The 11,786-nt window shown below is 57.2% G+C and overlaps 1 protein-coding gene across 1 annotated transcript; it reads left to right on the forward strand.

The window, feature by feature from the left end:
• The first annotated feature begins 1,433 nt into the window (after window positions 1-1,433).
• On the forward strand, window positions 1,434-11,517 carry OPTC (opticin). Its single transcript, XM_090026191.1, has 7 exons — window positions 1,434-1,587; window positions 4,298-4,529; window positions 5,379-5,532; window positions 7,539-7,697; window positions 8,533-8,735; window positions 9,126-9,221; window positions 9,749-11,517. The coding sequence occupies exons 2-7, from the start codon at window positions 4,305-4,307 to the stop codon at window positions 9,917-9,919; spliced, it is 1,008 nt and encodes a 335-aa protein (XP_089882317.1). The 5' UTR covers window positions 1,434-1,587; window positions 4,298-4,304; the 3' UTR covers window positions 9,920-11,517.
• Window positions 11,518-11,786: the final 269 nt, after the last annotated feature.

Genomic DNA, 11,786 nt, shown 5'->3' on the forward strand with positions numbered 1-11,786 from the left:
ATCTGAAGGGAAGAGGGTAACCTCTCACACATGGGGTCATGGCTTCTCTGGTTAAGGATGCGGCGGCTGCATCCACCAGTCTGTCATCTGGGGCTGATGCGGAGGTTGCCAGCGCTCAGCCGACAGCCGATCCCTGCAACGTGCCCTTCACAGCCCTGGAGCGGCCAAGGTCCTTCGAGGCTCCTGTCCCACACGGGGGGCACAGCTCTGATGCCAGCCCTGTTCTCCTGTTTTCTTTGCAGGGGGAGGGGGGAGGAAGGTTTGCAAAGCCGGTTTCCAAAGCAACAGCGCTGCAGAGGTGCAAGCAGCACTAAGCTCTATGGGGAGGGGTGGGGGAGGTGGGGGCGGCCGCTTCCAGCTGGAGTTTTGGCTACAGAGAGGCAGTTTTGATGAGGAGTTGAATTTAAACAGCCATCTGGCTGCTGGGATGTGGGCCCGTCCTGGCCGTGAGAGCGACCAGAACAAAGCCAGCGAGCTCCCAGCTGCGGCACCCCATCAAGCAAGGCCCAGCGCCGAACATCAGGCGGTGGCCACCCACCTAAGATCACGGGGCTGGCACCAGCCTGGCGCGGCTCCATCCAGGTTCACCAGCTGGTCCCGGACCAGGCGGATCCTGCCTCCTGACGGCAGGCTTTCCTGCTCCCTCCCAGGTTCAATCTGCATCAAATCCTGGATGGGGACAGTTCAAAACGCCTCCCAGCAAGGGGGAGCATCAGATGGGCATTTCCTCCTCTCTCACTGACTGCTGCAAGGCAGCTCAGCACATCCCAGCCAAAGCTGTCTCCGCGAAGCATCTTGTTCGCAGCTTGTAGCGGCCTTCAGGGCAACCCAGTGGGTGGGAGCAAGCAGAGAGGAGCCCCAGACCCTCTATGCATAGTCTCTGGGGCCTTTAGGGTCTGAAGACCTCGGTCAGACTAAGTGATGTAGCCCTCTGGAGACAGAAATCCTACGCCAGAGCCAGGAGTTTCACAGGCTGTGCACACCCGGCATGCACTTTTACTTGTGAGGCTCCACTGCTACCCTCTTCCAGGAGCATCGAATGCCAGGGGGCCTTGAGCGCTACACCTGTGCCTTAGCTCCAGGGGGGCCTCAACCCATGCAGCCAGGCTGCATGAAGCCCCGGGCAACATTTCTGCAAAGGACCAAACGGCTGAGCCTGCAAAACCGCTGGTGGCTTAGACGGCAGGTGCCTTTGGACCAACGGATTCTGTGGGGCGCAGTACTGAGGACCCGGCGCTTGCCCCCTCGCCGTGACGCCCCCTTCGCCTCCCCTTGGAGGTGATGTGCAAGCTGCTGTAGAGGCCGGGCGAGGAAAGGAAAGCAGCTCTTGGCCAGGCCTCCCAGGGAAAAGCTGTAATCGGGCATGGCTGGCCCCTGCGGGGGCAAGAGAAGGGTCACCATGGGGGAGGGGAAGCGGGGCAGGTGGGCCCCGGGATAGTTATGTCCCTGATTGGCTGTGCTGGCTCTCGCCCCTCCGCCAGCCCTGCCCTCCCAGGACCCTCATTAAAACCTCCCGAGCCCTTTCAGCTCCAGCACATCAGGAGAGGGGAGGTTCGGGCTCTCCCAGGCAGACAGGAAGGAGCAAGGGTATGTGTGCGACTTGTGCCTTTCTTTCTCTCTCCCTTGTTCATTAACAAGCTGAGCTCAGGGGCTTTCAAGTGCAGTTCAGATGAGCTGTGGGGGCGAGGGCTACCCAGGGACTGCGCTGATGCAGAATGCATGAGGTCTGCCTCTAGTGTGCGTTTCAAAGGCTTTTATTACTCTCTTAATGCTGGGTTTGATCAGTGGGAAAGCAGGAGAGATTAAGGACCGCCACTTCAGGCTATTGTTGGATTCAGTGCTGTCTTCCATAGCTGTGTGGGGCGGGGCGGGGCGTGCATGCGTGCAGGGGGCTCCGGGGCGAAGGTATGTGTGCGTGTGAGCATGGGCTGCGCGTATGTCCACGCGCTGGCGCATACGTGGGTGTGAGGCGTAGGAGTGTGCGTGCGCGCGTGTGTCTAGGGATGGATGCTGTCGTAGGGGTGTGTGTGCGTGTGTGTGCGTGCGTGCCCGCTGCCTTGTGTACACACACAGATGGGCCCAGCGCTTTGAATCATCCCGTGGACGTTCTCCAGGCACAAGTCGCTTCGGGATGAAATGGATCCACTTGCAAAGGGATCCCGGTGAGGCGATGGCATCCTTGCCCTCAGAGCGGGCAGCGAGGAGACCCGCTGCCGTAGGCGTCTTGCTGTCTTTAGAGTCTCACCAACTGTGTGATCTTTCCCCCAAAAGGGCTCCTCCAGGAGGCAGGGGGTCACTTCCCTGAGCCGTCTGCCCACACGGGTTCCAGTCCAGGGGTCGCATGGGTCACACGTGCAGGCAGCCGAGCAGGCTGATGGGCACTTGCGTGTGCAGCAACGGCAACTGTTCACCTAACTTAAAGCATTGCTTCAACTATGTGCCTTCAGGGGAAGACCGACAGGCAGCATAGATTAACCCCTCGCCTTGTGCGTGGACACATTCTCTGCGAACAACACATGCAAAACCATGCACATACCCCCCGGCTGCCTGGACACAGATCTCCGCTAAGGTATAGCTCTAGAGATGTATGCACCCCGCAGGCTGCACACTGTACCCCAGTGCACATGTGCTATTAAACGAGTGAGGAATAAGCCAGCCTCTCTAGCGGGCACTGCCATGAGGAGAAGACAGCTTCGGGTCTCAGACTGCAGAAACCCCACAGGTGGTGACAGCCGAAGAGCAGTTTCCAGCTGAGGAAAACTCTGGTCCTGCCACGGAGCCAGGGGCAGGGGCTCAGGAGGTGCCCAGTGTGAACCTCCCTAGGGATGGAGTATGAGGCACTTGCACCAATCTGTGACACTGGCCACGGGAGGAGAGGGTCCCTCTCCTGGACAATCTGGCCACTTCTGGGGGGGACTGGCAGGGCAGGAGAAAGTAGGGCAGGACTCCTGAGTTTCTTCCTAGCCTAGCTGCAGGAGGCTATTGTGAGAGGCTCTGGGCGAGGCCCTTCTCCTGTCTGGGCTTCCTTCTCTGTGCAGCTCCAAGACCTGTGGCTAATGTACAGACTAGCACCTGCGCGGTGTTATGGCCATCATTGCTACCACTCGTGCTGGCCTTGTGCCCTGTTCCCATTCTGCAGTGGGGGAGTTCAGGCCAGAGCAAAAAACTCTTCGTGTCCCCAGCCCTCCTTCCTCCTGCCTGGCATTTCTCTGTGGCTTGTGCCACCCCCTCAGCCCGAGGGCTCTGAGCCAGGGGGGAGGCTGGCACAGCATCTGGGGTCTCTGCCACCCAGCGGGGCACTCGAGTGTGAAACAACCTGAAAAGAGAAGGACCGTCCTAATCCCCTCGGGGCCAGAGGCCAAGCCCATTTATTCTCTGCAGCAGGAAAACCCTGGCGTCCTCCTACCGCTGCAGAGGCAGTCTGCTTTGAAGTGCTTCGAAGGACAAGGTCAGCAAGTCTCGGAAAGCAGCAGGAGCTGGAGGGAAAGTTTGGAGCGTGGGTGTAACCGGCTGCCAGCCGGTGGAGGCAACGTGAAGAACAGAGACATCCAATAGTGCCACCTAAGCTGGTTTTCCAGACAGCTCAGCCCCCGCAGCCAGGCCGAGGCTTGCAGGGCGTTGGGTACGCAGCGGGCGCTGGGCAGCTCTGAACGCCTGGTCCATTGCCATGGCAATGAGAGCTGCTGGGCCTGGGGCTCTCTGTGGGAGCAGAGCCCTCCTGGAAAATGCATGCACAGAGGACTGAACACTTGCAAACGTGCCCTGGGGAAGCAGGGCTGCTTGTCCTGCCTCGATTCTTGTGGGGAGAGGGGATTTCCTAGAGTCTCATTCATAAGATATCAGGGTGTATTTAGTTATCATTCTCCAAAGCAAGACCCAGGGCCATGCCTGACATGCACCCATAATGCTGCTGGCGTATTCTCAGGCCCCACTTGCACTATGCTGTCTTCCCAATAGAGCACACCTCAAATGTGACCTCTTCCCCACCCTGGTGCACTAGTCTCCTTGTCCCTAGGCCCCATCCTCAGTAGCTGTGTCAGTCCCCCGAGTCCTGACCTGCAGACCCACTCCCTGGGATCCCCACACTGTCTACCCGGGGTACCGTAATCCTGCAGCCTCAGAGGCCCGTGTCACCTGGCTACAGCAGGAGTCTGCAGGAGGGAGGTCACTGTGCTATGCACTGAGGACATGTGGCCTGGAGCTCACAGCCCCAGCCCTGTAAATGGTGGAGCAGAGACCTGAGCTGGTCAGCTTGACAGAGATGCAAATGCCTCATTGCTTCCCTTCCCCTTCCCAGGCACAGGATGCCGAGTGTGGTGTTGCTGGGGGTGATCACCCTGGCACTGGCAGCTCTGGCTTTGGCTGTCCCGCTTGGAGAAGGGAAGAAGACAGAGAAGCCCAGCACTGACCTCACCATCTATGAGAGCCTTAACTTGGACAACTACGATCTCAGCCTGAGCAACTATGGGGACATCATTGACTTGAGCAACTATGACGAGCTGTACGACTATGGTGATCTGGCGCCGAAGGTACAGCACAGTCAGCAGAGCACCAGAGCCCGGGGTGCGGGTGCATTTCAATGGGGGTGCCACCAAGCCTCTGTGGGGCCTCATTCTGCTCTCACTGGGGGGAGGTTTTCATAGATTTCATAGACATCAGGGCTGGAAGAGGCCTTGGAAGATCATCGAGTCCAGGCCCCTGCCCCAGGGGCAGGAAGTCAGCAGGGATCACAGGATCCCAGCAAGATAAAAGGTTAGGGTTGGCCTAATCTGATCGGTGGGGCCCAGTGATAGTCAAGTCTGGGGCATTGTGCACTATCTCCCCGGCTCCTGTCGCATATGGACTCAGCCTGGACTCAGGAAAACTCCTTTCCAAGGCCTAGCTAGACATCCTGCTTTCCCAGCTATTAACAACCCAGAACCTTCTCCCAGCCCATGCGCATTGCTTCTAAATTTGGCTCATGGCCTGTAAGGCAGGATGGGATCCTTAGAAAGGAAAGAGGTTGTATAGGTGCAACACGTGATTGCTATTGCTGCTGCGTCGAGGTTTGCTGCGTTACCACTGAGAGAACCCGGGAGCCCTCCACATCATTCAGTCTGTCTATGGCTCATCTCTGGGGTCCCCAGAGGAGCCTAAAGGGATTAGGTGCTTTCCAAGGGGAGGGGGTGCATATTTCCCTCTGCTTGATGTAATAATCCCAGCTCATCCTTGAAGTGGGTTCCCCAGTAGCCCTCCAAGCTATCCATGTACCCATCCCAGCACCTCCCTTTGTGGAGACGTGCCCCGGAGAGGAAAGGGAGAAGCTGCTGGTGGGGAAAGCTATGGCAGCTCTGCCATGTGAGCTCAGCGCCACAATGACCCCTACCCTGTGTTTGCAGATTGAGGTTGGGACGTTGGCTCCTCCAGCCAAGACCCCCGAAGGCATGCCGAGCACCAGAGCTGTGCCAACTGCTGCACCAAGGAAACAGCCCCCCATGTCCACCACAGCAAAGCCTGTCGGGCCAGGGCTGCTCGGGTTCATAACTGAACAGGGTGAGTGAGACGCCAGCCCACGGCATCTTGTTGCACAGGGCAGAGGGTCAACACAGAGGTTTTGGATCCCAGATATGGTGCCGGATATGTCCCCAGTGCTGGGGGGGGCGGAAGAGCAACCATTTACTGAGTCAGACCCTATTGCCCAACCTCCGGTGTTGCACAGGGGCAGAGAGCAGATGCTGAAAGAGTGACCTAGGTCCGACCAGGGTTTTTTTCCACTCTTTTTCTCCCTCTTGCAGCCTCCAGCAATTAGGGTCTGGGAAGTTCTGATTCAGAGGCCGTGCCCTCCCTCCCATACTCAATAGCTACAGATGTCCCTTTCCTCCAAGAATTCGTGTGGTCCCTTTTTGGCTCTGGTTAAGCTGTCAGCTTCCACCACATCTAGTGGCAATGAGTCCCACCCTTGAATTGCACACTGAAAGAGGCTCCTCTCGGCCGGGAATAGCAGGGCTGAGAGATGTGCAGAGAAATCATCTTCCCGTGTACAACGGAAGGGAGATTCTGGTTTCTGTCATTGGCACTGCTCGCCCTGCCGGGGGAGAGGAAACTCTGGAGGTCAGAGGGATGGAGATGCCCCTTTCACAGTTCAGGGCAGGAATTTCTGAGTTACCCTTGGGCAGCCTGGGATAGAGGAAACGTCGGATCTGGAAGAGGGGAGAGCAAGACCGTGCAATGCTCTCCTCCGCAGGAAACAGAGCGAGCTCCATGTTAGCTCCATTCGGCAGGCTTCTCCCTCCTCAAGCAGCAGGTGGGAAGGCTTGAGAAAGGAAGCACCCGGAAGCAACAAGAACCGCACCAAATGCCAGCAAAGCAGCAACGCGTTAATGAGCAGAGACATTGCACCAGTCGGACAGAGTAGCAATTAGATTAGTGACAATTAAAATCCTGTAGCGAGGGATAAATATCTTTATTCATTTTCTGTCACTCGGAACCGGGACAAATTAAGTACTAGGCAAAGGGAAATTGTTGCCTTTCTGCTTTGAACTCCCCCCTGCTAATAGATGCTGAATCTTTCCCATGCTCGGGGGGGAGACGACGGGGGTGGGGGGGACCCAACAGAGTTTTAATTGGCACTAGAAATCCTGTCATCCTGCTGCTCCTGCCACCACACTCGCCCGGTGCCTTCTAGTTCCAGATGGAGCGGTGTCAGATGTTTGCTTGATGCAAACTGTTTCCTTTTGTTTTATTTCTTCCAATGTCAAAGGGCTAAACGAATCCCTGGTGTAACATACTGGTGTCTCCTTGGCACATCTGCCACCCCCAAGGAGAGATTTGGCCTGAGTTGATTAATTTGTAAGCATCTTCTTGGGCTGGTTGTGTGTGGCCTCCGTCTTGATTAGATGTTGCTGGCTTGCTTCCTTTGAATTCAGGGCTGGAGGAAGATATAGGGCCAGCGGCCCTGGAGAATAAAGACTTCCGAGTATCTGCATAACAAGAAAAGCCAGCCCGGGTTCATCTGAAAGAGGCTTGTGCCTACCATATTCCCCAGGAGCTCATTAAATAAGAGCCCTGAGACTTGTGGAGCCTGAGCTCTAGAGAAACACTGTCCAGAGAACTGCAAAGACCTCTCCTACCCCACCCTGAGCCCAGTGCGAAGCCTGCCATGGGCTCCCTGGGGCTGGGTCTTCTCCCCTTTCCCGTTGGGAAGTTGGCAGGGATGTTTCCCAGGACCTCGCAAGGTCAAGCACGGAGGTTTTGGTCGCCCCAAGGTGCTGAGGGTTGGCTCCGGGGCTGGGCTTCCAGGCCAGCTGGGTCTGAAAGGTTCGTGATCACGAGCGAGTCTTGGGAAGGTCCCACGTTCTTGAGAACATCCCCTTCTGCTCCTGACCCAGCACGTTGGATGCCAGACCGTGGCCTCTTCTGGCGCTAAGCAGTTCAGCCCTGTTGCCTCCCGGGCAGCTAGGCCAGTAAAGAAACAGCCACATGGGCCTGGCTGAGGATGTACTTGAGTCTTCTTTCCTGCTTTTGGCTTCTGACAGATCTCCCCCCTTTCCCTGCCCCAGGCCTGACCACCTGCCTGCTGTGCATGTGCATCGGCACCTCCGTGTACTGCGACGACGCGGGCCTGGAGCACATCCCTGCTCTGCCACTGGAGACCACGTACCTCTACGCCCGCTTCAACAGCATCGGCCAGATCAGAGCCAGGGATTTTGCTGGGCTGAGTATGTCCAGCCCACCATGGGGGACATGTGCTTGCCCTTCAGGCAGGCGCAGGGCCTGGAGGGGGGGAGGATGTGGGCCAGTGGGAACTGGACTGGACTGCTCACGTGTCTCCGGGGAGGCTGTCACCCCGGCTCCTGTTCCAGGTTTGTTCTGAGTCACTTCCAGCCTGACGCCGCACCCTCCTGGTCAGGTTTGACTACCCCCGTTAGTCTACTGCCCCTGCCGTGGCAAGGAGCTCAGATCGTCTCGCTGGGCATCTAGTCCAATTGCTGGCGTGGGCAGAGGCTGCTTCCCCTGGCCCCGGTGGAAGCCAGGCTTCCTGCAGCCAGAGCTGTCTTCAACCCTAAGCGCTGTGCGGACAAGCCCCAGTCACTTCAGCCGCACGTCCTGCCTCCCTGTCCGGTCTGATGCGGGACCCAGCACCCTGCTTGACTCATGTTTGAGCTACTTTCCAGCCCTGCTTTTCTCCTAGTCTCTGGTTCTCTGCTCTCACGCAGAGTTTTAGAGGCTACAGCCAAATGCAGCCCACTTCCACCAAGACGGATGGGACTGCTTGTCCCCGAAGGGTTGCAACACCAATGTCTCGGGTTAGTTTCCTTCCTGGCCCCCTCTAGCAATGGGATGGGTCAAGCTCTCTCGTGGCAGTCTGCCCATTCACTCCCACTGAGGAGCTGGCTCCTGTTCCTGTTCCCTGAAATGCTATGGGCAGGCCTAGCTGCTAATTGTTGCTCATCATCCAAGATCCGGGAGCCTGGGGAGGGTTGAAGAGGTTTGCTGGGGTGGAGCTGATTGTCTCTCACTGATCTCCACCTTTCTTTCCCCCGACTCCGCTAGAGAAGCTGAAGAGAATAGACCTGACAAGTAACTACATCTCCTCGGTGGAGGAGGGCTCCTTCCGCCAGCTGACCAGCCTGCAGGACCTCATCCTCCCCGAGAACAGGCTGACAGTGCTGCCTGACCTGCCCAGCAGTATCATCCAGCTGGACGCCCGGTTCAACGGGATCCAGAGCTCCGGGCTCAGGCCTGAAGCCTTCAGGGTGAGTTTGTGCCCAGTGGGTTTGGCTGCTGCAGGGGAGGTCCTGAAAGGCAGCCCTAGTTTTTGGGCCCCTGCTTTGCGACCCCAACCGAGCTGGTTTCTTGGTCAGTCCATGCCCTGCGTAGGCTTGTCTGGTTCTGGCTCCAGACCTGCTGCACAGAGGAAGAGGACAGGTGTCCTCTGTGGAGTCTGGCCGCGGCTGGGGCTGGAGCAGTCCCATCCCCGCTGTCCGAGCAGGATGCATGCGTGTGTGCGGTGCAGACAGGAGAGCAGGAGGCTACATTCAGCAAGGAGGCTGGTTGTGCCCCGCTTTGCATGGAGCCCTGCTGCAGTCATGCCATGCGGTGGATGGGGCAGGCAGGGACCGACAGACTTGTCCTTGTTGCTGCAGGAGCTGAAGAAGCTGCAGTTCCTCCATTTGTCTGATAATGAGCTGGACTACATCCCCGCACCCCTGCCTGAGAGCCTGCGATCCCTGCACCTCCAGGTGAGGCAAAGACCAAGTCAGGCAAGAAGGCTCCTGCCAGTCTAGTTCCAGACAGTCACTCTTTGACCTTGCATTTACTTTCCTGTCCTTGAAGCCACGGCAGGTGTGGTGCACACAGGGGTTAGGAAAGACCCTCTCCATCGTATCAGTCCAGTCCTGATGTCCTGTCAGCGCAGACTTGATCCCCTGGCACAGGTCTAGTTTCTGTTGTGCCCTCTCCCATGGGTTATATCCTGAGCCCCCTGCACACACCTACCTCTGCCAGGTTCTCTTGCCTTGACCTGTGCTCCACCCTTGCTAATCCAGTGAGACCTCCGTGCTAAAGGACCCACTGTCCTGCTGGCATGGGAGCTCCATGGATAAAGGGTGCATCCACAAGCCCCCATGAGCTCAAAGCTAGTAGAAGCCCAAACCTAACCACCTCTTCCTGGCCTGGGACAATTAATGCATAAACATCCCGCCCCCCCGCCCCACACACACACACACACATACACACACGCTCAGATGTGCTCTGTCTTTCTGGCTAGAATAACAACATCCAGACCATGCACCAGGACACGTTCTGTGACAGCCAGGACCTCACCCACATCCGCCGGGCGCTGGAGGACATCCGTTTGGACGGCAACCCCATCAACCTGAGCCTCTTTCCCAGTGCCTACTTCTGCCTGCCGCGCCTCCCCACGGGCCGCTTCTACTGAGCCCATTTAGCAGCTCAGTAGACCCACTTCCCCTCAGCTCGAGGAACCTCTGAGCAGGCTGGCCTGGCCCCTCCGGATAACAGCTCCACCCCGCAGGCACCACTGCCAGGCTGCCCTGTTAGCTCACTCACCGTTTCCCTTCTCTTCCACTCCCCTTAATCCCCTGGTGTGGGCTGGCACTCGGGCGGGACGTTAAGCATGCGGCAGCTAATGCAATTTAAAGTCTAGTCTGGGCTAAGGACGCTGCTTCGAACTGGGGCTAAGCTGGCCTGGGGGAGCTGGAGGGGACGTTCGAGGAGGCAGGAGCAGTCTCGGTTCTTGACCCAAGAGCCCCACTTCCCCCTGCCACATCCACCCGTGCCCACGCGCCGCAGTCACCCCCAGCATCCTCCCCCACCCGACTCTGCTAATCCAGCCCTGGCTCAAATGGATGTCAGTCTCGCCACGTGATCCTAGCAATGACTTGAGGCCTCCGGTGTTGCCAGAGTCTTCTCAAAGCCACGCTGAGCTGAGCCACGCACACGGGGGAGGCCTGCAGCTAGAGAGGGGAGCAAGGAGCAAAGCTCGGGTCTGGTCCTGGCTTAGGCCTTCCTTTAATTCCAGTGGATTTAAATATGTGGTGTCATCACTAACCTTTGAAAGCTGAAGAGAGCTGGCCAGTTGTGCAGTATTTTAAATATAGCTTCTTCATCATCCGTATCTTTATACACATGCCATAAACATGCCTGCCATGAGGGATGAGACACTCATGGGGAATCCAAAACACTGAACTGAAATCCCCCAGCTCAGCCCACATCCTCCTGGTCCGCGGAGGCAAGAGAATGAGTCAGAATCTCCCAGGAAGGTCTTGCTTTTCCCGGAGGGCTTCACTGCAGAAATACATTAGCCCCCATTACTGCAACCTTCCCTGCTGGCGTGTCTAGAGCAGGCAATGTGCTGTTTCCTGAGGCACAGACAGAAGTACCTGAGTTTGATGCATGGGTCTGCAGCCGCTTCTTAGATTGCCTCTTATCAGATGCACACTTATCTGATGCCTATGCAGCGATCCTAACTTGTGCCTTGAAGTGACAGGTATATAACACCGGAGCTGAATGGCAGCGTAAATCCCCCTCGGTCCTTATGACGCTGGACCCAAACTAGGGCTCTTTTGCTTTAACACCACAGGGATTTAGGTGACATGGGGAATTTGAAGAAGTAATTTGAAGGGACAGTCGTTGTCTCTCTCGTTCTCTTAAGATGCTCGGGCTTGCTAATGCTGCTCTTGCAATCCTTTGAAAACCTGCTTCATAGTCTTCTACCTCCCTCCTTACCTGTCGTCTTTGAGATCCATCGCCATCACCAAGCCGGTGCCGTCTTTGAGGGTCTGGCGTCTGCTTTTATTGGGGTGAAACCAGTTGCCAGCTCAGCTTGGAGTCGGCAAGATGGAATCCTCCAACTTCGCCTCGCTGCCGTCCTCCGCCCTTCGCTTTCATCCCACTAGAGGGCAAAATCGAACAAACCTTCCCAACCCGACCCGGCTTAATCTCTGCTGCTTATCTCCCGTCTGCTGTTGTTTTATCACTTGAAAGGATTGTCTAAATAAATGAGATTCGTGAGCAGCTGTCCATGTGCCTGGCCCTCGGTTAATAGCACTGAGCACAAGTCCCGGTGTGCCGGTTGCTGGGAAACTCTGCCACTCAGATGGAGCGTGTGGCCGGGGGGGATGTTGGGAACGGGGACTGCGGGGGGAGAAGAGGTTGGAGGGGGGCAAACAGCTGCTTGGAGCAGCTCTGATGGTGGGAAACTTTTCCAAGCAGCTGCCAGCCGGCCCCCAGGGCTGGGCTCACGGTACAGGAGAGTGGCATCAGGCTCCTTGCTGCAGACAGCT

The sequence above is a fragment of the Crocodylus siamensis genome, chromosome 13 (genome assembly GCF_052110815.1).
Source record: "Crocodylus siamensis isolate JL-2025a chromosome 13, ASM5211081v1, whole genome shotgun sequence".
In the NCBI taxonomy this organism is placed as follows: domain Eukaryota; kingdom Metazoa; phylum Chordata; order Crocodylia; family Crocodylidae; genus Crocodylus; species Crocodylus siamensis.